General features: G+C 56.7%; 9 protein-coding genes across 9 annotated transcripts; 4 read left to right on the top strand and 5 right to left on the bottom strand.

The window, feature by feature from the left end:
- Nucleotides 1–3,619: 3,619 nt before the first annotated feature.
- Nucleotides 3,620–4,096, top strand: CH63R_05391 (uncharacterized protein; the record flags this gene model as incomplete). Its single annotated transcript, XM_018300366.1, has 1 exon — nt 3,620–4,096. One exon carries the CDS (start codon nt 3,620–3,622, stop codon nt 4,094–4,096), a length of 477 nt encoding a protein of 158 aa, XP_018158216.1.
- Nucleotides 4,097–4,914: 818 nt separating this feature from the next.
- On the bottom strand, nt 4,915–6,864 carry CH63R_05392 (Duf521 domain protein; the record flags this gene model as incomplete). The annotated part of the gene is made up of 2 exons (XM_018300367.1): nt 4,915–6,294; nt 6,391–6,864. The coding sequence occupies 2 exons, from the start codon at nt 6,862–6,864 to the stop codon at nt 4,915–4,917; spliced, it is 1,854 nt and encodes a 617-aa protein (XP_018158217.1).
- A 1,980-nt stretch (nt 6,865–8,844) lies between these two features.
- On the top strand, nt 8,845–10,055 carry CH63R_05393 (alcohol dehydrogenase GroES-like domain-containing protein; the record flags this gene model as incomplete). Its single annotated transcript, XM_018300368.1, has 2 exons — nt 8,845–8,868; nt 8,931–10,055. The coding sequence occupies 2 exons, from the start codon at nt 8,845–8,847 to the stop codon at nt 10,053–10,055; spliced, it is 1,149 nt and encodes a 382-aa protein (XP_018158218.1).
- Nucleotides 10,056–11,907: 1,852 nt separating this feature from the next.
- CH63R_05394 (Integral membrane protein) lies at nt 11,908–13,097 on the top strand (the record flags this gene model as incomplete). The annotated part of the gene is made up of 2 exons (XM_018300369.1): nt 11,908–12,165; nt 12,285–13,097. The coding sequence occupies 2 exons, from the start codon at nt 11,908–11,910 to the stop codon at nt 13,095–13,097; spliced, it is 1,071 nt and encodes a 356-aa protein (XP_018158219.1).
- A 481-nt stretch (nt 13,098–13,578) lies between these two features.
- Nucleotides 13,579–16,211, bottom strand: CH63R_05395 (Glycosyl hydrolase family 2; the record flags this gene model as incomplete). Its single annotated transcript, XM_018300370.1, has 2 exons — nt 13,579–15,627; nt 15,699–16,211. 2 exons carry the CDS (start codon nt 16,209–16,211, stop codon nt 13,579–13,581), a joined length of 2,562 nt encoding a protein of 853 aa, XP_018158220.1.
- Nucleotides 16,212–18,661: 2,450 nt separating this feature from the next.
- On the bottom strand, nt 18,662–19,943 carry CH63R_05396 (Ras family protein; the record flags this gene model as incomplete). The annotated part of the gene is made up of 4 exons (XM_018300371.1): nt 18,662–19,405; nt 19,506–19,692; nt 19,746–19,810; nt 19,881–19,943. The coding sequence occupies 4 exons, from the start codon at nt 19,941–19,943 to the stop codon at nt 18,662–18,664; spliced, it is 1,059 nt and encodes a 352-aa protein (XP_018158221.1).
- Nucleotides 19,944–20,886: 943 nt separating this feature from the next.
- Nucleotides 20,887–21,885, top strand: CH63R_05397 (Short-chain dehydrogenase; the record flags this gene model as incomplete). The annotated part of the gene is made up of 3 exons (XM_018300372.1): nt 20,887–20,924; nt 21,038–21,293; nt 21,391–21,885. The coding sequence occupies 3 exons, from the start codon at nt 20,887–20,889 to the stop codon at nt 21,883–21,885; spliced, it is 789 nt and encodes a 262-aa protein (XP_018158222.1).
- Nucleotides 21,886–22,505: 620 nt separating this feature from the next.
- Nucleotides 22,506–23,648, bottom strand: CH63R_05398 (C6 zinc finger protein; the record flags this gene model as incomplete). Its single annotated transcript, XM_018300373.1, has 1 exon — nt 22,506–23,648. One exon carries the CDS (start codon nt 23,646–23,648, stop codon nt 22,506–22,508), a length of 1,143 nt encoding a protein of 380 aa, XP_018158223.1.
- A 1,418-nt stretch (nt 23,649–25,066) lies between these two features.
- CH63R_05399 (D-isomer specific 2-hydroxyacid dehydrogenase) lies at nt 25,067–26,287 on the bottom strand (the record flags this gene model as incomplete). The annotated part of the gene is made up of 2 exons (XM_018300374.1): nt 25,067–25,961; nt 26,001–26,287. The coding sequence occupies 2 exons, from the start codon at nt 26,285–26,287 to the stop codon at nt 25,067–25,069; spliced, it is 1,182 nt and encodes a 393-aa protein (XP_018158224.1).
- Between the last annotated feature and the right edge of the window lie 760 nt (nt 26,288–27,047).

The following is a 27,047-nucleotide window of genomic DNA, read 5'->3' on the forward strand; positions in this document are numbered from 1 at the left end:
AGAGTAATTTTCTCCTCGGGGTCCGGGGAGCTGACGAAGAGGAGAGATTGGAGTCAACTGTTTCCCCGCAACTCGTTTCAAGACGTCGTCTTCAGATCATGTCAAGCCAGCGTTCATTTCCATTAAATTGAGAAAACGCTAGATCACTCACAAATACTACAGAATATCTGCGTGATTAACTACGAATGCAACCTTAGGGGGACAATGAAATCGTTCTTTTGTTGTATTGGCTATTTAAGACTTTGCAGCCTGTCAGTTTTTTACTCACTGCCAAAAGCTGAAGGGCAAGTGTTTGAATAGAATATGAAGCGCAATTTGAAAACAAGAAATGTGAGAATGAAACTTGCGTGATTTCGTTCTGTATCGTAAGGGTTTCCAAGCCAAACTGACTTGGCAACGCTATCACAAGCCTGACAGTAAAGACATTAGGCTTTGTTAATGTGAAGGGTAAGTATAAGTAGTATGTATCAAAGACATGGAACTCCAAACCTATATGCTCTTTTGTTACCTGCTAGTGTGCAAAATTATCCACCTAGTAACAGTTATAATAGAGGCAGCTGAAGGTGAAGCCTAATAAAGTCCAATAGGTTACTGTTCCAGGGAGCGGAGAGTACGAGATAAGCAGCTGATGGCCATGCTTATGTCTGAGTCACCTGGAGTCCGAGTTAAAATGACGGTCTCTAAGAAATATATTACGCTGAAGTCGGATACGAAAGAAATCAAAATTCAACTGTACACATTCACACATGTACCTACAACGATGTTTTTCGCTACAAAACTAAGCAATCATACAATGTAACCCTTCCGTGTGCTGTAAAAGATGTAGGAAATGCCGGGTGTATCCTTCCGCCACATACCTGGTAGAGGGATTATACTGAACTCTCTTCAGCTATGGCAGTTAGCAGGAACGGATACGCGTAACCTGTGACATGGAGCAACAGAATGGCGATCCTCCGACTTTCTGTTTGGGACGGCCACCACGCTAGAACACGCAATGCTTGCCTCGGAATTGGCATCAGAAGACTTCTCGCCAATGCCTTCCCTTCTGAGCATGGCGTGCGATTATAGTTTTGGCCGGGTGGTATCGAGAACATTTTTGAGGGAACAAACAAGCTTCAGTCGAGGGTAAGGCAAAATCAAAAGTACTTATCTCCACCGACAACGCCTCGGGGTTTCCCGTCCTGAAGCCATGGTATTTGTTTTGCGGAGCAAGGCCAATCAAAAGGCATTTGCTGCATCTGGTCGGAAGAAGCGGAGGACTCGTCGGCATTGTATTCTGGGCTCCCATGCCAAGAAGAAAGGTGGTCGACGCCTGTGCTTTTGTACGCCTCTGTGATATGTTCGGCCCTTTTGACAGAACCCTTTGGCATTTTGCTGACAACTCTTGGCATTGCTGATCTCAGGGACCCTGCGGCTGTCGTCTCTTCCCTCAGCTGCACGCACCTCAAGTCATCGCCAAGTTGGGCTGCCCAACGATAAGAATCTCCCATACGGAAAACTCCAGAGAGGGGTCACTGGCCGTACACGCCCCGTCCCCCTCTTCGTGTCCGGTTTGTGCAATCGTTCCAAGGTTTTCTGCCTCCTCTTCCCCTCAAAAACAGGGCGGTCTAAACCAAAAGCTAGCGAACGAATGGTAGGCTTTTACAAGGTCAAGGTCAAGGTCAAGGTCAAGCCTCGCAGCCTTAGCTAACGCATCTGTAAGGGCATACATGGTCCATAGCCGACAAACACAGTGTCCGGTTGGGTTAACGCCTTCAGCAGCCATATCCCATCGGCAAATTATCTGCCGAATATTTTGAACATCCTCCTGAGGGAGCGGGCTCTGCGGGGGGGCCAGGAAGTGGGTGCTTTGACTTAGCTGCTCCTGACCCCGCAGGTGAAGGTTCGTCACATCGTGTCCATCTGCTCACATCTCGCCGCTCGGTAGAGCCAATGTTGCAGACAAATCCCACCCCCGAGAAAACTCTATGGCCCGAAAAGGTTACTGTGATCGACGCCATCCGTACCAATCATCCTTGGTAAGATCTGCCCATCCTGGAGCTTTCATCCCAGTCTACCCTATTCGAAAGCCTTTTTGGGAAAGGCATGCAATTTGTTCAAGCCAGTATTGCCATTCAGAAAGATGCACATCTGCACACATCTAAAAGTGAGTTTGGAGCTTGGTCGTCTTTCTGGTCGTTCAACGGTTAGGCTCGGAGCCCGCAGGCCAGATTGCCCAGCTCGAAAGGGGGCTGGCTACACGATACATCGTACATGTCCTGCCAAAAACAAACTTTCTAGACGAAAATTGTCCCGCCGCCCCCTCCACCTCCAAGTTTTTACGATTGATCAAGATTAGGTACACGCATGCGAGTGGCAGGCTTTCGCCGTGCCTGCATGACTTACAAACTTACCCTGTACAAGAGTCCCAATATCAGGGATCCTGTAAGGATCCTCAACGTTGCATTCGGGAGACATTATCGACAGCCAACATGGCATCTGATACAGCACATTTTCGATGGGAAAGTCCTTCAAAGATGAGCCCAGAGTGGTACTCTAAGCCACGCAAGTCTCTCTTTTATGACCTCGGCCTTACCTTCTACACAATGCTATGTTCCAGATGGATGGAGAAGCCCGCGACAGATCTCATCGAATGCTGCTCATGAGGGGTAGACAGAGTGACCAGCAACCTTGTTCAAGCTCAAAAATCGAATGATGGAAAAGGGATTAGTAACTGTTGGGCATGAAATTGAATTCAGTGAGCAGGGATGAGTTTACCGGCCGCAGTGCGATTCGCTCCCCCTGTCCTCCAAGCTTTCGAATCTATGAGATGTTGGCTCGCGCGTTTACCCGCCCATTTATTTGACTTTACCCCTCATCACAATGCTGAGGGAACGGAGACTCCCTCAGGCTTTTATTCTCCGAGAAAAAGTAAACATCCTCGTATTATGCAAAGAGTCCAGGGCGGGTTCAATTACGCGCGAAGCTTGCGTGTCCACAAAGTTTCCTCTCTGGCGACGACCAAGTTTGTTCCTGGACGCCCCTTGCCCCGAGCGGAATCCAGAGCGACCTTAACTGAGTCTATTCAGTTCTCTGTGCCAGCGAACCGCAATCGTCCATCTCGATCCGTCTTTTACATCATCGTATAATTGGCCATTCAGAAATCCGAGGCTGGTCATTTAGGTTTGGCTGGGCCTGAGATCTTATTCACCGGCCTCAAAGGTCGATTCAGCAAACGCGCTAGCTTCTTTTGATGCCTCCTTGGAATCTAGAACATCCCGTCGACTTGGGAGCAGAGCGATCGAGATGTTGCCTGTCTATGTGTAGGATAAACCTCGCGTCCTGTCCATGTTCTTTCCGAGCGGAGGCAGATTAGCTCACATAGGTCCAAGGTCAATCTTGGAAAGTATAAGAGCGAGACGGCGCGCACTAGCCATTTAAACTGGCTTCAAATTCTTCGCAGGCAAATTGGCTAGCATCGTCTGGCTGTTTAGCTCACATATCTCATGACTGGCTCACGCCATTATCGTCAACTTATCCACCAACATTTATGATCTACAACTCATCCTTCTCCTTCATTCTTCTTCTCCTTCATTCTTATCATCACCTTCCAATCAGGGGCGCCCCTGAAGCATTAAAAATGCACGTCCTCCCCACTATCATCTTAGCTGCTGCTGCTGCGGCCCGCGTCTCCGCGCTCGTCGTTACAAACATGCCTGGTCACTCTCGCCCCTCAATCTTCAATCTCACGAACACCAATGTCACCAAAGTTGTTGATACGTACCCTGCTATGGAGGCCAGAGATGAATCGACCTCCGACGCCACTGGCCCGGAGCACGAAATCGAGGCCCGAGACGAGACTGCCATCGGCGATATTGACACAAAATCTACTGTCAAAGCAAGAAGCTGGCCCGTAACCGACGCGATCGACTTCGATTCCGGACCCCAGAGCGACGGCGGGTTTCCTATTCAACAGCGAAACGAAGATGCTTCCGATGCTGTCGAAGATGCTTCCGATGCTGTCGAAGTTGCTTATCACGAGATCGAGCCCAGGAGAGGTAACAATAACCGGTTTTACAACAACCGTGATCAATACTCCGGCTCCAAATCATCCTAGGGGAAACATAACACAGCTATTAGCAGCAAAAAGTATGAAGATAACCATACAAAACTTGATAACAAGGACTAGAGTGTTAACGGTTGATAGTCAGTTATCTCATACTACTTGGTAGCTTCTAAGAACTCTAAACTACTAGTAATAGATAGCAGCTATTACTTTTTTATCTTATTAGCTTGAGAGTATCATGAGGAGAAACGATTTAGCTGCTGATAGTGTACAGTATATAGAGATAACCTTACAAAACTTAACAATAGAGACTGCAGTTTGTGAGCAGTATTTTAACTTCTACTGCTCAGTAGCTTCAAGAACTCCGCGCTGTGGGAACGTTAACGACTTTAATGCCTGCAACTTGCCAAACCAGCAGCTCGAGAGTACAGCAGGGAAAACACAACTCAAAGCAACCCGAAATAAACACACACACACACACACACACACATGACAAATGAGAAGAGAAAAAGGAACGAAACAACGAGAAGCTCAAAAATAAGTTTTATGGAAAGTGTTGCCATGATTCAGCTTCTATCACTCAGTGGCGTCCGCGGATTTCCAGAAGTCCAAAGGTTCCCAAACTTCTAAGAGGCCAAAAGGCGGGGGTGGAACGAGCAAGAATGCTAGATATCAGGAGGGCGGGTCGGATTCGTTGTCGGATAGGCTCTGGAGCTGTTTGTTTACTGACTGGGAAAAGAGCGGAGGACTTGAATCGCAAGACCTTGCGCCAGGGCTCTAGCTGGTACGTCATATGTTGTGAATTGAAGATTGGTATGATGTTAGTCACTTTGGATCATGAGCATGATCTTGACCTCCGCTCGATTTCGTCACCTGGGCACCTCTGAGACCAAAGCAGCTTCCAGCCACCCGGGCTTCTCGCCGTTGATCCCACCGCTGCAAGCCGCTTCCACACACATGGCCAAGCTACCAAAGCGAAAGCCTCTCCCGGTGAGCCCTGGCCCGTAATGGGCATACTTTCCGGAATTGGTCATGATGGTTCGCGCCTGAAGCGGGATGATGGGCTCGGTGATCATGCACCAGCACGTGTCGGTGAGGAATCGGACCCCGAAGTTCTCCAGCGGTCCGACCAACCCGGCCTGAGATGCCAGACCGTGCACGGCGCGGCCGCATGTGACGATGACTTGGACGGCCTGATGCTTCTTCCGTCCCTGACAAAGCTCGGCCAAGAGTCGGATCTCGGCCAGGGAGAAATGAGGGTTCCCTAGGGACACGAGATCGACGCCCTGCGAGACGGGGGCAGAGTTGAACCTCGCCCAGTAAGCCTCCAGCGCTCTCCAGTCCAGATCCACGCAGCGCAGCTCCTGGTTCGGGGCGCTGACGGCCTCCAGAGTCGGGGCTTCGGGGGTCACGCCGACGATATGGAACATGAAGGCGCTCGAGACGGTGGCAAAAGCCGCCCCGAACGCCCGGAGGTCATCTTTGGTGGGGTAGAAGCCATCCTCGAGGCCTGCCACGACAGGTATGTCACCGACCGCCTGGGTGCCCACGAAGTAGCCCAGTAGATGGTAGAAGGAGTCGTCGACGGCGATCCCAGTCCGGGGCACTCTGATCAACACGGAAGCGAGCCGGTTGCTGTCAATGTGAGCACCCCCTCTCGGTGCCCGTCCGGTCAGGGCAACGGCGATGTCGAGGTAGTCCGGGTACTTCATCGTTTTGGCCCCGAGAACACTGTTTGCGTAGACGACGGCGTTCGATTCCCCCCAAGCCACTTGGTCCCCTTTCCGAGGTGCGCTCTCCAGCTGGTACGGGGCGCAGGTGAAGGTGGGCGTTGCGCCCATCTGGACATAGGCATCCGCCAGCCGAGCGGAAACGTCCCCAAAGACGGGATCTATGCCGAGGGCTCGCCACCGCCTCACGTCGATGGAGATGGAGTTCATCGTCGTCGGGACCGCGACCTCGCCTCCCAGACCGAGGAGCTTCTCTGCAAAAGCGAGCGACGCCGGTCCCGTGTACAGGCACCCATCGACGTGGACTTGGGAGATGTCCATCAGCTCCTCAGCGTCGAGGAGGCTCGCCATCCGCAGGACGATGCGCATAGCTGCACGAGCAGCGTTTCCATGGGAGCCTTCAAGGAGTTCTCGGTCTCTGCTCGAGAGGCGGACCCCGCCAATCAGGTTGTCGAGTTGATCTTCTGCGTGATGGGCGGTCTTGCTCTCTTCGGGGTGACTTGTAGGGACCTTGATCGGCTGTCGCCCTAGGGTTATTAGAGGTCATTGTTCAACGACAGAGTCAATGTTTCTCGAAAGACAAAAAAAGAAAAACCGCTAAGTCACGTCACTAACTGGATGGACGTCTTGTCGAGGCGTCCCGAGGGCGTCATGGGTTTCCGCGCAGACGTTTCCCCCATCCACCGAGACTATCTGGCCATCGAGGGCGAGGAGCAGGCGGAAGTCTGTTGGCTTCAGCGTCACGACGGGGATGTGTCTGCCAAAGAGTTCCTGGGCGATGATGACGCCGAGAGTGAGGATGTCCTCGCGGCGCTCGAACACAACCGCCCTCGGCCCCTTGCCGTTCAGCAACGTCTCCAGCATGACGCCGCTGCCGGTGCAGGATCCCCTGCCGCCAGGGATAGCCAGGATGGTGTCGCACAGAAACCGTCCGCTCAGGGGATGGTGACGGTCGATGACTTCGCCCGTCTGGGGGTCCACGCCACCCCACATGCTCAGCTCGGTATCGCTGGCCATGAGCGTACCCCGAGCTGAGCCCGTGACATGAGCGGCCCCGACGAGGAAGAGTGCGGACTTGCGTGGATCCATGGTGTTGATGAGAGAGCCTATGATTGGCGACCGGTGGCTAACAGCGATATGACTACATTTACAAGATACAGAGGATAATCCTTCAAGAGTCACGTGGGAGAGGAGCCCGTGGTAAACACCGGAGCTCACGAGCTCCTTTCTCTAGACAACAATGTCTGTCTCTTATCGCAAGACCTCGAAAGTCAATAAGAGTTGCCGACGGTGAGGGGTAAGACACCAGTTCAGCAAGACGAAAACTGAGGCAAAGAGTCCAAAGTGCGTTAGGCGTAATAATAATACAGATAGTGTTGTTGTGTTAGGACTTAATACAGAATACAGAAGGTTAGTCAGCCGGGATCCGGCCGGCCTCTTTGCCTGGTAGTGGACATGTAAGGCACTGAGCCCACAGCAACACACACAGCACATACAGTACCATAGCTATCAATTGCCTTATGGGCTCTGGCTCAACTCATCCCAGCTATGCGACTTATAGTTGGTCGTTCAGGGCTTACAAAGACTGAAGAGATGCAGCTGGAAGGAAGACGGGCTCCATACTGGTTCCCCAACAGAAAATGGGGATGTCAAGTCCATGAGATCAACCAAAGTTTTCAAGAGCACATGACGAGCTCCCAGCCACAAGACAACGTGACAAGAAAAAACCCCCTTCATTTGACCGAAAAGAAGGTGAAGAAGGAAAATGAGCGGTAAGGGACCCCCCCACCAAATCGGACGAGACTTGACCGGCATGGGCCCAGACCGGGAGCGCCTCTCTCTCTCTCTCCGCGCTCTCCCCCGCCGACTTGCGCGCCCCGGATCTTTTTTTGAGTATTTCCAACAACTCCACCAGAACCCAGTTATCGGGTCAGATTGCCATGTTCCTATTGGGGCGGGTAAAGTGCTGGATAAATAGGCCACAGGGGACGCTAAAGTCGGGTGAGTGCCGCTGCTCGTTGCGCACCTATGACACCGTGGACGCATGTTTCACTGGACGATGTTCCTGTCCGTCCAGCTGGCGACAACTCGCGCGAGAAGCAGACTCAACATTGTCGACTTTGACTGGGACAGTACATGTTATTTGGGGAGCGGGCTGGGGTCCATGAGTCCACGGTCCCGGTCTTGGACCCCCTCGAAAGCCCCTCCATCGAGAGAAAGAAACTCGCATCGCAGTCCAGACGTATCAAACGACCAAAAACAGCCGCCGCATGGGAAACTCGCAACGACCCCGAAGCCACTTTTCTCGATTTCATTCTTCCACCTTCCCCCCATCCCCACCCCGCACCGACGACACCGAGCTCGCCCCCAAACTGATGATAACTGGAGCACCATAGTGCTCGGGGGGAGACGGCGGCGCAAGGATATATGGGTAATGAGACGGGATAATCACGAGCGTGGAGCTTCCCTACAGCGAGAAAAGTCGACGCAGACGCGCCGCAATGAGGGGGGGGGGGCAGCCAAGGGGCAGTCGAGGAGCCCATGCAAATCTCTCTCTCTCTCTATCCCGCCAGACATTTGGTGTTTCCCATGCTCGCTCTTCTGTGTCTCGCACTCGCTCACTCATCCATCCTCTCACTCCAAGAACATAAGCTCCATCGCGTCCACATGTTCCCCCCATCCATGCCGTCCAATCGTGATCCATGACGCCGCGATGCGGGCCTGGGCTGGTGTCATAGCTATTTAACCTGTTGTGCGCCGGCCCACGATCCCCGGAGCTCCTCGCTCTCTCCCTCCCTCTACTCTCTCTCTCTCTCTCTCTAACTCACTCTTGTCTCCTCCGACATCTACGGTCTTGTTGTCTTCTCTGTGCTTCTCCAGCGATACCCTCCCTCTCCCCTTTTCGTGACCTTTAACGAAGACCCCGACAATCCCCGATCTCTGCTCTTTCGACAAAGAACGAACACCGACAGCTTCCAACAGACCGCCCGCCGTCATCCCTCATCAGCTCCCAAATCTCTCTCTCTCTCTACCTCTCTACCCTCACAACCCCCACCAAGTCCATCCATCATGGCCGGCACCGAGGGCAAAAGCGTAGGTCCCAAACGCCCGTTCACCACCACGAACAGACACAGTCTCCTGACACCAGCCCGCAGAACCTCTCCTTCATCCTCAACAAGCCGCACGACGTCGAGTTCGCCGAGCGCCCCGTCCCCTCCGTCTCGGACGCCCACGACGTGCTCGTGGCCGTCAACTACACGGGCATCTGCGGCTCTGACGTGCACTACTGGGAGCACGGCGCCATCGGGCACTTCGTCGTCAAGGACCCGATGGTGCTCGGCCACGAGTCGGCCGGCACCGTCCTCCAGGTCGGCGACGCCGTCAAGACGCTCCGCGTCGGCGACCGCGTCGCCCTCGAGCCGGGCTACCCGTGCCGCCGCTGCGGCGACTGCCTCGCCGGCCACTACAACCTCTGCCCCGAGATGCGCTTCGCCGCCACGCCCCCCTACGACGGCACCCTCGCCGGCTTCTGGGTCGCGCCCTCGGACTTCTGCTACAAGCTGCCGGACAACGTCTCGCTGCAGGAGGGCGCGCTGATCGAGCCGCTGGCCGTCGCCGTCCACATCACCAAGCAGGCCCGCGTGACCCCCGGCGCCTCCGTCGTCGTCATGGGCGCCGGCCCCGTCGGCCTACTCTGCGCCGCCGTCGCGCGCTCCTTTGGCGCCACAAAGGTCGTCAGCGTCGACATTGTGCAGTCTAAGCTCGACTTCGCCCGCGACCTGGCCTCGACGCACACGTACCTGTCGCAGCGCGTGTCGGCCGAGGAGAACGCGCGCGCCCTGATCGAGCAGTGCGAGCTCGGCGCCGGCGCCGACGTCGTCATCGATGCCAGCGGCGCCGAGCCGTCGATCCGGACCAGCCTGCACGTCGTCCGCATGGGCGGCACCTACGTCCAGGGCGGCATGGGCAAGGCCGACATCAACTTCCCCATCATGGCGCTGTGCCTCAAGGAGGTGACGGCGCGCGGCAGCTTCCGCTACGGCCCGGGCGACTACAAGCTCGCCATCGACCTCGTCGCCAACGGCAGCGTCAACGTCAAGAAGCTCATCACGGGCATCGTCGAGTTCAGGCAGGCCGAGGAGGCCTTCAAGAAGGTCAAGGAGGGCCAGGTCATCAAGATCCTCATCGCCGGCCCCAACGAGAATGTCGACAGCACCTTTAGCACCGACGTCGACCCCAAGAAGGCGGCCGAGGGCGGCAACCAGGGTGGCTGCTGTTAAATCAACGGATGAAAATGGAAAAAAAAAAAATTTTTAGAAGGAAGACGAGAGATGAAAGATGAAAAGGCAAGAGTGAAGAAGGAAAAAGCAATGACTGTCAAGGCGAGCGGGTGGTGTTGAAAAAGGGTGTGGATGGGCGGGCGTCTGGGCGGGTTTGCGATGTATTTTCCACGGCGCACGTTATAGCATGGATGGTTTTTGATGAAGCGAGATGGGAAAGACGGGGGAGATAGAAAGAGAGACAGACAGAGAGAGAGAGGCATGTAGGCATTAGTTACGATCAACAATGATCCAGATAATTCCCCCAACCGTGTCGTTTGTGTCTTGAATCTCGTGTGCCGTCTCCATCACCGTTGATGGAGCTAAACCACATCTCAGTCGTGCGTGTCTAAGTGGCATGAGTCAAACAGCCAAGCCATCATACGACAACGCGCCCTACGCGACTTGGCATCGGTTCGTGAAACGCGGAACAAGGCAAACGCCGTTCGCGCCGGCAGACCGGACGGAGCCCCCCGGCCGAGTGCCGAGATGTCTGTATCTTCTCTAGGTCTGTATGCACACACGGAACGTCTTCACTTATCACCACGACCCGGATGCCATATTCGGCCCTCTCTCACCTTGGTGGACAGCGAACCTACGACAACTGGCCAGACACGGCCGCGAATAAAGACGAGAACGCAGGCAGACAGGCTCCGCCCTCCCGCTCAGCTGAAGACGCCACGGCGCGCACTAGCGATCTCGAGCGTCACTCCCAGCTCCCGAACCGGCCTAGCCCGGACGCCGTTCCGCTCTCTATCCCCCCAATTGTTAGTCTGCGCGGAATCTCAATCTTGCCTGTTTGGTCCAGTGTTGTGGATTGGGCAGCCATTCACAGTCATGAGAGTTGAGACAGAGTCACACACACCACACACACACCAGTCACACAGTCACGACAAGCCCTCCGTACATGATGCCACCAACTCGATTCACGAATCACGTCCCGACGGTCCATGCCGGCAGCCCGTCTTCAACCACCGGCACCTGCAAACCCTGCCTCGGCCATTGTCAACCTTGCAGACGAGCTGAACGGCCTCGCATCGTACTCCTAAACCCCTGCCCCAAAACCTAACCTCGTGGGCCGCTTCGAGCTTAACCAGAGCCCACAGTTAGGCATTCTCCCCAATGCTCCCACCAGTCTGAACAAGCCACCAGAACGCCCACGGGCCCCAGGTACCTCGCGCAGAGAACTCCCTCTTTCTCTCTCTCTCTCTCTCTCTCTCTCTGCCTCTTTCCATCTTATGGGTCGTTTCGCTAGGCTGACAAGCGTCGTTAGGCCGGCGCGCCGTAGCATGGTTTGAACCAAACGAGGCGCTGCAGCAGCAACAACAAATAAACAAACAACGAGAAGAACAAGAAACAACCCTGCATCGCGCTACGGAACGCCATCAGGCACATGTGGCATAGCTCAAGACTGGGCCCAGATATGGAGGCTGAGTGAAAGGGGGGGGGGCAGGGTCGGAGGATACAGAACAAGTCTGACGATACGTCGGCCAGTCTTCACCCCGTCTTTCCCTCCCTTGACTCGTCCTTTCCTTCCCACATCTTGTAAGAGGTCTCAGCCCATAAGTGTATGCCTATATCCTTCGCTCCCCCGCCACGGCGCTTTTGGGAGTTCACTCCCGTCCTTGGCTCTTCCCGCGACGGATTCTGTGATACTACGTCCCCCCCCCTCCACCTCCGCTTTCTCTACTCGTCGCCTATCCCATCGTGGACCGACTAGGACTGCCCAGGTTGAACCTGAACTGGTTCCCTCCGCCCCTTTACAACTTTCACTGCCAACCTCTCGAGAACGACGAGGCCCTCAGACATCATCATGATGACCGACACGCAGCAGCAACATCCGCAAGCACAGCCTCTGCCCCAGGGCCAACCCCCCCAGCAGCAGCAGCAGCAGCAGCAGAGCTACACGCATCATGCCCCCAGCGGCCCGCCGCCTCCCATGATCGTCACGCCGACCTGGCTGGTAGCCGTCCGCGGCCTCCAGTTCTTCCTCGCCATCATCATCCTCGGCCTCTCGGCCGCCATCATCCACTGGGTCTACATGGACGAGCTCGGCCTCTCCGTCGCCATCGTATGTTGCCCCGTCCCACATATCCTTGCCTTTCCATCTTCACCTTTCACTCCCGTCACAATCCCAACACATATCCCCCCCTGTAAAGCCACGAGCAGCAACTAACAAACGTACCTTAGTCCCTCTTCACCTGGATCATCGTCCTCTACGCCCTCCTCTCCGAGAAGCTGCCCGCCCTCCGCCGGTTCTACCACGCCTACGCCGTCCTCGCCCTTGACCTCTTCCTCGTCATCCTCTGGCTCGCGACCCTCGGCGCCACCGCCGCCCGCCGCGCCACTTTCGTCGTCTCCGTCACCGCTTCGTGCTCCTCCGACGGCTCCGCCATCAACTCGGGCCGCTGCACCGTCTTTCGCCGCTACATCGTCATGAGCCACGGCGCCCTCGCCATGCTCTCCGCCATCGCCGGCCTCTCGGCCCTGCAGCTCCTCCTCTTCCTCGCCACCTTCATCTGGACCGTCGTCCAGTTCGTCCGCTGGCGCAAGGCCAACGCCCCCGCGGCCCAGTCCGGGGCCAGCCAGGGCGAGATCCAGATGGAGTCGAAGCAGCCGTTCCTCACTCAGCAGACGGCCTACCAGCAGCAACCGTCGCCGCCGCCGCAGAACGGGCATGTTCAGCAGCAGCAGCAGCAGCAGCAGCAGCAGTTCTACCCTCCCCAACAGTACCAACAACAACAGCCGCCGCCGCCTCAGCAATACCAAGAGATGCCCGTCCAACAGCAGCAACACCAGCAGTATCCCCAGCAGACACCCTCTCCCGCCCAGAACTACGGCCAGCAGCCGCCGCAGGAGTACCAGCAATACCAGCAGCACCAACACCAGCAGTATCCGGCCCAGCCGTATACGCCTTCGCCCGTTAACGGGGCCGTCTCGCCGGCCAACTCACCGCCGCCTCAGGGGCAGGGGTACGCGTACCCCCCGCAGGAGCTCCGGTGAGGGCGGTATGGTGACCAATCATAGAATGGGTGATGGGATGGGGGGGGGGGGGGTTCGCATGAATGGGACTTTGATAATATGAGATGAGGAAGCCGCCTTGACAGTGTCATGTTTTCTCGTTTTTTTCTCTCTCTCCCTTTTTTTGAGGAGTTCGTGTGTGTTTATTGGGACTGGATATAGATGACATGAGCAAAGACCGGTCCGTCCGGCTTCTCAGTTTTGAATGATACCTCCTCGTACTTGTTTTGATTAATGCAGTCCATTCTCAACCTGGTCCTCAAGCTTCAGTCCTTCGTCATGTTGTACCCATGTCTCGAGAATGAACAGCATTGAACTCTTACTGCTCTTTATTGTCCTTATATAGATCCGGGTCACGCCGAAGACCATGACGAACTTCATCCACTTCTGGATTACTTTTCACGAGAATGCCAGCTTCTAGCTCCCATGATTCCACCTCTTCATCTTCAGCCTCTCTGGCCGTCTAATTCAACATACCCAGGTACCTCGTCTCGAGCTTGGTCTCCTTGCTGGCCCCCTTGACCCCGATCCTGACAACCTCCCCGGGCACGATGTCGACCAGGTTGTCGCTGAAGACCACGCCGTCGTCCTCGACCTCGAGCGCGACGCCCTTGACGGGCACCTCGGCACTGATCTCCACCACATCGCCGTCCTCGGCCAGCTCCGCCTTGAGGCTCTTGGGCTTCTGCAGGTGCAGGTACTTGAGCGGCTCAGGCCAGTTGACATACCTCGCAATCTGCTTGCCGCCCTGAACTAGGTACGCCGCCACGACGGTCCTCCCCTCGTCGCCCTTTTGCCTGACGGGCACCGCGAAGGCCGCCATCTCGGTGGACCTGTTCTCCGGCAGGACAAAGTCCTTGTCAACCGTCTCGTGGTACGTCTCCTCGCCCGTCTCGACGTCCCAGGCCTTGACGACGAGGTCGACAGTCAGGTCCTCGAGCTGCAGGTTGGACCCCCAGATCTCGATGCGCGACTCTGTGTCGATGTTGACGCGCGTGTACTTGTCTCGCGGGTGCTTGTGCTCGGTGCGCGTAATGCCGATGGAGATGGGCGCCATCTCGCGCTTGACGGTGTAGTAGGCATGCTTGGGGCGGAGGTAGTAGTCGCAGATGGCCCACGACGTGACGGGCCAGCAGTCGTTGATCTGCCAGACCAGGGCGCCGCCGCAGTACTCCCTGCCAGGGCCCTTCCACTGGCGCTTCCACAAGCGGTACGCCGACGCGAGGCACTCAGCCTGCATGAGCTGGGTGCAGTAGACAAAGTGCTCCAGCGGGTCGGGCGCGTAGCGGAAGTTCTCGACGAGGTACAGGGCGATGCGGCGCTCGTGGCCGTCAGCCTTGTTGTGGAAGTCGACGGTCGACGACTGCGGGTAGCGGTCTGGGTCGTCTTTGCCCTTGGGCAAGTAGGCGTCGATGGTCTTGACCGAGGGGAAGGCCTCCATGCCGAACTCGGAGACGAAGCGGCCGACGAGCTTGTCAAAATTCTGGTACTTCTCCTGGGTGCCATGCCAGACGTTCCACTGGTGCAGGTCGCCAACAGTCGGATCTCTCGTGTCCTGGCCGCTCCAGGGGCTGCCAAAGTGGTAGAAGGTGTCGGGGATGAGGTCCTCGCAGGCGTCGACGAGGATCTTCTCGTAGATGTAGCGTGCGGGGAAGTCCGTCTTGAGCCAGCTCTGAGCGTCCTTGTTGGCGAGGTCGTACGTCAGGTTCTCGCTCTCGGCGTACTGGTAGTCCTCGTTGTTGCCGGCCCAGATGACGATGGACGGGTGGTGCCGCAGCGCCTTGACATTCTCCCGCGCCTCGCGGTCGATGGATTGTAGCAGCTCCGGCCAGGCGGGATAGTTGCCGCAGCCGAACATGAAGTCCTGCCAGACGAGGATGCCCAGCTCGTCGCAGGCGTCGTAGAAAGCCGGCTCCTCGTAGATCCCGCCGCCCCAGACGCGCACCATGAACTGGTTGCCGTCGGCCAGCAGGCGGATCCAGTCGTAGTACCTCTCCTTGCTGATGCGCGGGATGAAGTTGTCGGCGGGGATCCAGTCGCTCCCGCCGCAGAAGACGGGCACGTTGTTGACCTGGAAGAAAAAGGACGTGCCGGGCTGCTCCTTGAGGGGGCGCTGCACCAGCTCGACCTTGCGGATGCCGATCCTCTTGGACAGGCTGTCGACCTCGTTGTCGTTGGCCAGGAGAGTGGCCGTGACGGTGTAGAGGGGCTGCTCGCCGTAGCGGATGGGGTACCACAGCGCGGGGTCCTGGATCTGGAAGGTGGCCGAGGTGTCGGCATCGGCTTTGGCGTCGACCGTCTCGGAGGCGAGCGACTTGCCGTCAAGGGAGACGTCGAAGCGGACCTTGGAGGCGCTTCCCTCGGTCGTGGCGTGAGCGACCACTTTGGCGCTCTTGAGGGAGTCGTCAACGGTGGTCTCAAAGTAGAGGTCAGAGAGGCGGGACTCGTAGATCTCGAGGTTGATGGGCCTCCAGGGACCGCAGGTCAGGAGCGTTGGGCCCCAGTCCCAGCCCTGTTGAGAGTGTTAGCCGGGCCGTGGTCAGGTCAGAGACACCAAGATGGCCAAGAAAGACGGGAGCATACCCAGTGGTATTGGGCTTTCCGCACAGCCAGCCTCGAGTTGTCGCCGTTCCAGCACCCCCACTTGTGATCGGGGTATTTCTCGACCAGCTTCCAGCCGCGCAGGTAGGCGCTGTCAAAGGTAATGACCAGCTCGTTGTCGCCTCCTTCCTTGGCGAGCACGGCTGTGACGTCGACGCGCTCCGGGGTGAACATGTTGTCCGTCTCGAGGATGGTCTTGCCGTTAAGCACGACCGTCGCAAAGGTGTCGAGCCCGTCAAAGGCCAGGACGGCCTGGGCGCCCTCGGGAATGGCCTCGGAGGCGAAGGTGGTCTTGTACAGCCATTGCTTCTCCCCGATCCACTGCACGTCGAGCTCGTTCTTGCCGATGAAGGGGTCGGGGATGATATTGTGGTGTATCAGGTCGAGGTGAACGTTCGTGGGGAACTGGCTGACGGCGAGAAGGTCGCTGTCATCCTTGTCGGCCTGTTTGAACTGCCATTTCTTGTCGATAGGGATCACGGTTCGGGACGCCATGGTTCGGGCTTGTCGGTGGTGATGATGATGATGGTTATGACGATGACTTGAAGAGGTGGTGTCAGCGGCGCCAGAGCTGCGGACGAGGTCTGGATTAAGACGCATTGTGTGCCCAGATGCGGTTCAATTGGAATGTGTGTCGGGGGAGAACCACTTGAATAAATAGAAAAGTGAGTTGTAGCTGTCAAGACTCACCAGGCAAGATGCGATGGGGAGAACCTCCGGTGTTGACGCCGTACGGCGAAGTCGGACGGGGGGCCCGCGGAGGACGTGGCGGGGTATTATGGTATTACAGTACAGTACTCTCTGTATCTGTACCTTGGGTAGGGGAGAGCGAGGGGTCGATGGAGCTATGGAGCTGTGAGGGGCCGATTTGCAATTGCAGTGTAAGTATGGATAAGCTGGGAGAGCGTAGGTATCTCCAACACAACAACAGCGCAGGTGAAGGTGAAGGTGAAGGTAAAAGTGAGCGTGAGCCAGGCGATGGACGTGTGAAAAGGCGCGAGGATGTGCCTTCCTCATATATACTCATACTCATACTCACACTCACGCCATGTCTTCACTCACTCGCTACTTACTCATCATCTTCTCCTTCTCTCCTACTTCCACTCTTACTCTCACCCTCGCCCTCACCTTCACTCATGAATGTCACTCGAGCTCTCCACTTGTCATCACCTCTCTCCTCGTGTCATTCATCCCCCCCACACACACTGTCTTTTTCTGCTGTGCCTCATCTTACCTTTCCCCCCAAAAGGCTACTCAGCAACACCCCTGATGCAGTATTAACCTAGGATGAAAAGGTCGCAGCCTCCAACGTACGTTGCCCAGTCTGAACGACGGGACGACATCCGCCGAGATGCATCTCCATTTTCCTCCCACCCCCGATCCATATGATCCAGGGCCCTGCTGCGGCTTTGGTTTTACAAGGTTGAATCCCCCCCCACACACCATCTATGGATCCCCGCTGGACGCCTCTTTTCTCCAACAGGCACAGCGCAACGCTGCAAAACTCCGGCAGCAGCAATAGCAGCAGGCAGTGTTACATCCCTTGCTGGATACAGCCGGCGTCCCGATGGGCTGCATTCGGAATAAGCCCACGCACATGGCAGGGCCAGGGACGTGTTTGATCCCACTGTCTGAGCATCTGTGTACTCTGTATTGCGTATGTATGTGTCGTTCCTTGTTAGCGAGGACATGACATGTCTATCTCCCTCTGTCTCTCTTCCAGTCTAGTAGAACCGGTCTTGCGCCGTCCCAAGAGTCTATTGCCGCCCGTTTCCGTTCCGCTGGCGTCCTCTAACCTGTCAAGATGGCAAACCGGCATCTCATCCTATTCGAAGACTCTCCATCCAAAGCTCCCCCTCACCCTCCCTCCTCCTCCTCTCCCCAAAAGCCTCGCCTTCGGGGATATAAATCACCATTCACCATCGAGAGAGTGTGGAGAACCAACCGGCTTTACCCCAAAACAAGACAAGAAGCTCCCCCAACCACCCCCACCTGCACATCGATCCCAGTCATCTCGGTGGGGTCCTGGCACGGAGGGAAACCTTCCGTTTTCCTCTTTGGGACTCGACGTGAGGGGGAGGGGGGACCTTAGGGATCTGTGGTTGACACTGCATCATTCTCCGACGTACAACCTGCCTGCCAAGTATAGCCTGACGTCGGCTTTGGTACCTAGGGCTTTGTCTAGAACCGTAGCCCATTACACGGCCATACATGTGTCTAGCGTACTTGTCTTGAACTGTCCTATTGCAACATTACAACAACAAACGATGAACAGTAATCATTACTCGGCGGATCACGTCTCTCCCCCCAATGGGCCATCCATTAGGACGGATGTATTCCCACCGACAACGACCCGGCATGGCATGGTCCAAGACTTCGGCCCGGTGGGATAATATCACCTTGATCAATCCTTCTGGAAGCCCAGGCTCCGTCCCTCTACATGCAACACATGCAACCATCATGTTGGTCAGTCCAAAGAAGGCCAGTATCTTCTTACACTAGAGGGCCGTATACTGAAAGGTCGTATACTGAAAGGTGTCATTAATGTATGTAGCTGTGAGAATGTGTATGTGTACGGCCGGAATGGCTCCCCCGACCTGGGATGGAGGTATCTATCCCCAACGCCAGCGCCCGCGCCCAATTTCGACCCGTGAAGCAAACCTGGCTCCTCCGATGTTGCCGTCGTCGTCGTCGTCGTCGTCGTCGTCGTTGCGAAACAAACCAGGCCCCGGTGGCATGCCTGTCCCTGGAAGCCGCGTGCCGGCCCAGACACAGGTAGGCTAGGCTACCTATCCTGTGGAAAAAAACTCCTCGCAAAACTCCGTACCCCAAGAACAATCATCGCTGGTCTCGGGCCGACAGGACCCGCGCTCTCGGGGAGGGAAGGGAAGACTGTTTCCCGGTCCCTCTCTTTCTTATCATCATGCCCCTCTCCCATCACTGATCTAACAGCAGTTGCCGCCTCTGCGTCGGTTCGTCAACGTAAACACCTCCTCCCAGTCCCGTAAACCCCAGTTGGCGCCGCTGCGCGTGTTTCGCTTGCCTTTTCGCCTGCGCACACCGCCCGCCTCGTCCAGAGTGGCGCCCGTCATGGAACTCTTGATGCTTGCGCCGTCGCTGGCGCCCGCATTCCACCCTCCGCCGTAGCCGTCGCCGTACTGAATGCCGCTCATCGGGTCGTCCGGATCAATGTCGCCCAGCTCGATTTTGGTCAGAATCATCCTAGCGAGCCTCGCAAAAATCTCGTCGACGTTCTCGCCGTTGAAGGCGCTCGCCTCCATCACAACGGGGATCCCCACCGTGCCTGCCCATCTGTTCGCGTCGGCGTTGCTGACCTCGCGCCCTTCCGGTGCCTCGGTGGCCTTTTGTTGCGTGCCGAGCGACGGAATACTGCTGCCGCCCGACCCCGCGGAGCCGTTTGCAAAATACGACATGGAGCCGAGGCTGCTCGGTGTTGGCGGGGGTAGGCTCGTGTCGATGAGGGGTTCGGATGCGAGGTCGAGCTTATTTCCTACCAGGAGACACGACAGATTCGGCGATGCCAGGGCGCGGGCATCGTTGAGGAATGGCTGCAGTCCGCGGAAACTGCTATGGTTTGTGACGTCGTAGACGAGAATGGCGCCGGCGGCGCCGCGGTAATAGGATCGAGAAACGGAACGGAATCGTTCGGTGCCGGCGGTATCCCAAAGCTGTCAATTCTCATAGTCAGCATATCTTCCCTGCTTCGCCATGACAGTAAAGCGGGCGTCGTCGCCATCGTCGCCGTCGTCGCCGTCGTCGTCATCGTACCTGTAGTTTGATCCGTTTCCGCCGGGATCCGGTGCCGACCTTGATGATTTTACTCGCAAACTCGACGCCGATTGTTTGGGACGACAAGACTCTCCATTCATTCTTGACAAAACGGTGAAGCAGACAAGACCTGTGTGTGGCGACGCAGTCGTTAGTTCTGTGCCCGTTATCGCCGGTATGCATCAAGCTGGGGCTGGTCGCGTGCCCATCCAGAAGGAAGGGCATGCAGCAGTAACTCACTTGCCCGTTCCGCTCGGTCCCAGCAGTACAATCTTGGCCAAGTAGTCGTACATGCTACCCAGCTCCTGCACAGGGCGTCAGCAAAACCAAAAGTCGTCCGTCGCCGTGCGTTCGGTGTTCGAGGCGGTATCTAACCTGCTCGCCAGCGGTACCGTTGCTCTCCTCGCTCGCGGCGCTGGAGCGACGCGGTCTCGTCATCGTGGCGTGGCGTGCTTTGCGGAATGTGTACTGGCTGACTGAGATGCGGCGTATCTTGGTGATGCGGTGCGGTGCGGTGCAATAGGAGGCGGTGCGGTGGGTTGCGATGCGATGCGATACGATGCGGTGTGCGATCGGAAATGTCGGGCAACGGCCCAGCAGCGATAAGGACGGCGATGGATCGTGTAGTTTGTAAGCAGAGACGACGGGTGCGAAAGTCTGGAAAATGTCAAGAGCTGGCGGCGACGTTGAGGTCGCAGCGATTAGAGAGCAAAAGAAAGAGAGAAAAAGGGCGTATGTTTCGAGGTGAGCAAGGGATGTTGTGACGTGCTTCGCCGCGGTGCGGTTTGACGGGGAACATGCGGTGGATGTGGTATTCTTGGATTTGTGACTTGGGTCCGGACCGACAACACAATGACGGCAGACCACAACCGCCTGTCCACAAAGTACTTAGATAGGTAGATAGGTACTGGGAGACTTAGATACATATTGTTTCTGCACATTCCGCGCATTCGATAAGTACCTGCTTGGGAGGCCAAAGCGTCACCTGTTTCGGTACGTATATCTTTCCATCTGGTCCCAGAAGCACGGACATTTCCGTCGGTGAATCTAGGAGATACGTACAGAGTACGTACCTTATCTATGCTCTTGCCTTACCTAACCGCACCGCCAATCGCGTGGTGGCTTGGTGCTTCGTTCGAGAACAAGAGGCCCTAGCTTCCTTCACCTTCCACCAGCCACACACCGAGACCACCGCCGGTGCCGAGGCTCAACCCTCACCGGACTACCGAGCTTCAGTGGGGCACCCGCTGTACTTGGTACCTAATGTAGGGAAGTATGGGGGATTCACCCTGATACCGACTGACATCCATCATCATCACGACCCTTACACACATGTGACTGAATATTGTACTTCTTACACAGACAGGCGAATCACGACATTATGAAGATTCAAGGCCGCACATTCATCATTTCAGGAGGGTAAGCGAAACATCTTCCAATCCCATCCATCCCACCTAGCTCACTCAGCCGGAACCTTGATCACATGTGAATTGCATCACTTTGCTATGATGCTGACTTCCATCCCATAACAGCGCTTCCGGCCTGGGACAGGCCTGCGTGGAAGAGATATGCAAGAACGGCGGAAACGCCGCCATTTTGGACATGAACGAGGAGAACGGCAACGACCTGGTCTCCAAGCTGGGGTCCTCGGCCAAGTTCTTCGTCTGCGACGTGCTTGACACCGCGAGCATCGAGGCCGCCGTCCAGGGCACCGCCGCATGGGTGAAGCAGTCCGGCAAGCCCGTCGGCGGCGTCATCCCCGCCGCTGGCGTCGGGAACCCGTCAACGGTATGAACGCAACCCCCTATCACCCCCCGGGGTTCCGGCTCAGTCACCCGGTCTGACCTTGGAGACTGGAACCAACCGCCTAACGTTGTCCTCGTAGATATTGGACCGCAACGGCAACCCCTTCAGCCTCGACGACTGGGACTTCGTGCTCAACATCAACCTCCGCGGCACCATCGACCTCACCCGCCAGGCCCTCGCCCTCATGGCCAAAAACGACCCTTCGTCGCCTGACGGCGAGCGCGGCGTCGTTATTATGGTCGCCTCGTCCGCCGCCTTTGACGGCCAAAAGGGTCAGGTCGCCTACGCCGCAAGCAAGGGTGCCGTCGCCGCCATGACGCTTCCCATGACCCGTGACCTCGCCCGCTTCGGTATCCGCGTCGTCACCATCGCCCCGAGCCTGTTCGAGTCACGCATGACGGCCGTCATGTCCGACAAGGTCCGCGCCAGCCTCGAACGCTCCATGGAGTTCCCCGTCCGCGCCGGCAAGCCCGAGGAGTTTGCCGCCCTGGCACGACACGCCATTGAGAACGTGATGCTCAACGGAACTGTGCTGCGTCTGGATGGCGGCATGCGGATGCCGAGTAAGATGTAGTCATGTGCGGATTTGCGTCCTGGAGAGGGTGTGATTGCCGGGGTTTCCATTGTTTTACGTCAACGATGAGAGAAAATGCCGCCACAGGGTTCGCAAAAGCTGGTTGCGCCGAAGCATGGACAGGCGTTCTGCTAGAAAACGGCCACCATTATGACTCGGCCAGAAGCCGTCCGGATAGTCTCAGTCTGCAAAACCCCCTCTTCATGTCTGATCAGTTGCTCATATCATTGATGCTCTTGGAGTTGTTCGCTGAGTGTCATGTATCTAGGGCTGGAATTAGGTCGCTTGCATCTATCTTCCAGACCCGAGACGTGTATCAACCGTTTGCTCCACCACTGAAAGTTTCGATCCAGTTTCACATCGTAAAGGGTCCGTTCATTGTTTCTTCATATATCAGGAGGACAATCAGTCTGACAAACAGGCCTAGCAAATATCTTGCGGCAATTTTTCAAATCCATTGTAGAGCGCTCTGAACGTGTCGTATTTTCCTTCGATTGGTTCTCGACGTTTCGATAGGAGCAGATAACGAAACCTGGACTTGGCCTTGTGTAATAGGGGCGAAAGGCCAATGACCACACCAGGCAATGTTAGAAGTCATGAAGCTATCAATGGGTACACTATCACAGCTGCGGCTCGTCTGCGACCCGAGCGAGACCGACCTGCTCCATTGGCCATTGGAGCAGATTCACGTATTGCGAGTCTAGCAATCTAGAAACTCCAGTCACGATCTGAAGCGGCCAGCCAGCCATGAACCAGTGGTGCTCGATCTTGCGCAGCAGGACGCCATAATATGCCAGGAGAAGCAGAGCGGCGGGGTGCCCGGTCTCCAGCGAGGACACGAAGTCCTCTTCAATCAAAAAGAGCCAGGCAAAGATGGTAGTGAACGTTTTCCCATCTTCGGCCAAGGGCTCACCCGAGCTCCCCCCAAAGACAAACTCATAACGCTCTCGCAAGTGCCCGAGAGCGGCGTTGTGGGGTCTTTCGTCCGGGGCGAACATGTCGGCGACGAGACTTGCCACCTCGGCCAGGGCTCGCTCCCATTGCAGCTCCTCCGCTTCCGCGACAGTGGGAGGAAAGGCGCGGGCCTCCCAGACGGACGTCCCGGCGAGCAAGGCCTTGTAAGTGTCTGCCATTATTCTGTTGATGCCGACGACATCGAGGACGATCCGGACCCCCCGCATGAGCGCCCACCACGGGACCTCCCCATCCTCCGCGACGACGAGTAGGTTCCCAGGACTCGGCTCCCTAGCAAGCGAAGACAAGCATATGAGTACTGTGGCGTAGTAGAGCGCCTGCGAGTTGTCCTCGTCGACCTGCGTCAGCATGGCGGTGACCTCCGGGAACGCCGCGGCGGCGTGATCGTCTGCCAGGCTGTGATAGTACGGGGCCTGATCGGGCCGGATTCGCGTGAGATGCCGGGCCGTGATGGATAGGATCATGCGCAGAACGCAGTCATGCTTGAAGCCGAGGGCAGGGACCACGTCCCGAAAGACCTGTGCGTCTCCAAGCGTCGTCGACGTGTGGCACATGTAGTAATGGAGGAGCTCGAGGCTCTGGGTGTCGAGAATGTACGGGACATGTTTGCTGCACTCGACATCGCCGACCGGTGGGAGGGGGCTCGGTCCTGCTTCTGACTCGGAGGCGGTCGGGGTGGGCAAGTCCGTGACGGCGAGCTGTCTTCTCCGTTTCCTGGGAGCGTCGATTTCTTCGGGATCTCGCGGTGTTCTTGTCCCCTCGGCGGAAGCTGGATAGTCGCAAGTCATCGAGAACCTTTCGCAGTTCCCACATTGTGGATGGACCTCGTCACACTGCCCGGGTCGGTGTTAGCTATATAGCTAGGAACGTCGAAGGGCGGACGATAGATGGATTTGAACAATGTCTCTCCCTGTGTAGGCTCGATCCAGCTTACCTTGACCTTTCTCCTCTTGCAGTTATGGCACCCGTTCCTCGACTTCTTGTGTGAACGCCTCTTCTTACGACACGAGCCGCAGCAACATCCTCCGCTGCGGGAAACGGGTTTCGTGGAGGTGGCATCCGAGCATTCGTCCTGTCGTTCGTCCGCCATCCTCCTGCTGTGATTCTTACACCTCCCTCGCTTTATGTACGTTGAATTTGTGATGGAAGTATCATTGACTGGTAACGGTCGTTTCACGGAACCTTTCTGTCGCGTTCTGAGGGTTGCCGTCGCTGCTCACGGCTGAACCTAACCAGCATGTTGTGTTGGGCGCGGGGATCGTCAAGTCCGAGAGCGGGAATTCGAGGCCAGCAACAACTCCGAGAGAAAGTCATTTTATCGGTAGGGATGAAGAGGGCACAACCTGGTTTTGAACGGATCAATGCCGACTTGACTTGGGGAGGGTCGCCGGAGTACTTGGTCGAGTTTTCGTATAGAATACGAAAATTAGTCCGCTGAGACGCTCATTGGAGGACCCCGGTCTCAGATCTGGGTGACCATTCTCCACTATAGGAGGACAGCTTGTGACGGAGCACCACGAATTCGCCGTAATTGTGTTTGAGAGGTGTACAAGCGATTACTCAACACCTGTCGAGGCCTTCACTGGAGACAGTTCGGGCTCGCAGTTGGCCACCGGAGGTGCAAGTCGTGCCTGTGCTGACCACCAACCAAGACGGCGGTCCGGAGTGACTTCGGCTTTTGTCTGGGTTTGCAATAGTTGTGATTGATATCAAGTTGACTGACGCCCTTTTTCTGGAGCGAAATAACGTGAGAGATTGTGTGATCCAAGGGGATCGTTCATCATCGTTTTAGGATCGTCACGCACACCCTGAGGGGGGGGATTGATTCCTGAAGTCGACAGGTCGAAGAGAGGTTGGACCCGTTTCGACAATTTGTCCATCTTCACTGATGTTGACAATTACTCGCTCTGAGTTTAATGTAGCCTGAAGGTTGTCCACATGTCCCCCATAGTCTAGCCAACCTCACTTGCGGAATCGGCCAGAGCCTGGTAGAGTGCAGTTGTAGTCTTTGATGCAGGATTTGCTGTGTTTAGTTGGAAGGAGAAATAGTTACCACATCCAAGAGGCTTGTCTCAGTCTCAGACTGTTGACACACTAGGCGACGCATTGTCATCGTACTCGTCATCGTGCTCGTACTCATGAACCATTTCATCATTCTCATAAGCTTCAGTGCCCTAAGCTTGATGCCCTCCTTGCTGGCACCATCTCACGCAAGGACGTTGACAAGAACGTCACCCGACTGCCACCGCTTGATATTGTCCGCCTGCTGTTCATACCAAGAGTTCAGCGTCTTCTCCTCGACGTACCCCATGTGAGGCGTCAGCAGCACCCTGCTGCGTCCGTCCTGCCCCCAACTGACGGTCCGCCACTCGCTGTCCAGAGGCAACGGCTCGAGGTCGAAGACGTCCAGGGCGCAGCCCCGGATGCCGCCCTTCTTCAGCAGGTCCAGCAGGTCCCTCTCCACGACCAGCGGTCCGCGGGACGTGTTGACGAAGAGCGCCGACCTCTTCATCCTGGAGAGGTCGTCGGCCGTGATCATGCCGCGAGAGCGGTCGGACAGCACGACGTGGACGCTCAGGACGTCGGCGGCGGCGAAGAGCTCCTCGCGGCTCACGACCTTGAACGTCTTGTCGCCGTCGGGCCCCTCGACAGGCAGACCCTCGGCCTTTGCCTTTTCGTCGGCGGCCTCCTGGGTGAGGTTCGGGCTCCAGGCGACGATGCGCATGCCGAAGGCCAGGTTCATGATCTTGGCCGTCGACACGCCGAGGCGGCCGAGCCCGAGGACGCCGAACGTCTTGCCCGTCAGGCCGACGGCCAGGCCGGTCTGCCAGAGGCCCGACTTGACGGCGAGGTCGTCGGCGGCGATGTTGCGCGCCAGCGAGAGGATGAGCGTGACGCAGTGCTCGGTCGTGCTGTTCGTGCCGACCTGCTTGCCCGTCGAATTGTCCGCGGTGCCCGCGACGGGGATGCCGCGCTCCTTGAAGGCGGGGAGGTCGAGGCTGTTGTTCCGCAGGCCGGTGGAGAGGAGGAGCTTGAGGTTCGGCAGCCTCTCGATGAGGCCTCGGGGGAATGGGGTGCGTTCCCTCATGGTGCCTTGTGCCCTGCGTGATTAGTCTACACATACAATGTGCGGCGAATACCCTGAACGCTGACTGGCGCCGGGGTGATGCTCGCCGAGAGCGTGACCCGTTGCAGCAGGGCTGAAGGCGAGGGACGGGGTGTAGTTACAAATGACATCGAAGGGCTCTAGCCTCGAGACCAAGGCATCCTTGGCATACTCAGGGGTCTCGGAGTGGTTGTAGGGCAGCAGGGTGTCCTTGAAGGTGGTGACATTGAAGAGCGACTTGTCCAGCTTGTTGAAGTGGGGTTCCGAGGTACCCTGGTAATCGTCGAGGACGGCCACCTTGAGCTGGGTGACTTGGACCATGGTTGCAAGGAGACTCGATCAGACGGGTGGCCGGTTTACGGGGGCCGGCGTCGATGGGCGGCGGTGGTATGGCGAGCGAGGGGGCGGGGGGGGGGGGGGGGGGGGGGGGGGGATGGAGCGGTGACTGGCGTTGGCGAGGTTGTCAGGTGATGGAAACGGAGTCGGGTGGAAGAGCGAAATGGTCTCTCTCATACCAGGACAAAAGCTGTGATCAAGAGTTGATTTTGGATAGAGGATTGAGTTTCAACGGCGAACGTATCTGTAGGGTGGTTCGGGTTGGTGACAAACAGCCGGCTCCGTTACCGGCCGGTAACTCAGTTCGGCATCTCCAACTCGGCTCGGCGGGGCGGATCGAATCGGCAAGATAGGGTGATGCGCATGCAGGCTTGTTGGCGCTTGATGATGCCGACAGCTTTGGGTAGTGCAAGGTACGGTTTTGGTCAGGGAGATGAAGCAAGGGTTCTGAAAGGAGGCAAGTCAAGTATCAAGCATCAAGCATTCAAGCATCAAGTATCCAAATCAGGTTGAAGGGGGGACTATTCCTCGGCTCTCTCAGCACAGTTCGTAAGCAGTTGTTCATTACGGCAGCTTGGGTAACAATGACTTGACCACCAATGGCACAACTCCCATCTTCCGCAGGCAAATGAGGGGAACTGGAACTGGAACTGGAACTGGAACTGGAACTGGAACTGGAACTGCGACTGGAAGAGACCGAACCGGTCCCGACAGCCCCGAACAGCCAGCCAGCCAGCCAACCAAC

Source organism: Colletotrichum higginsianum, chromosome 4 (genome assembly GCF_001672515.1).
Source record: "Colletotrichum higginsianum IMI 349063 chromosome 4, whole genome shotgun sequence".
NCBI lineage: Eukaryota > Fungi > Ascomycota > Sordariomycetes > Glomerellales > Glomerellaceae > Colletotrichum > Colletotrichum higginsianum.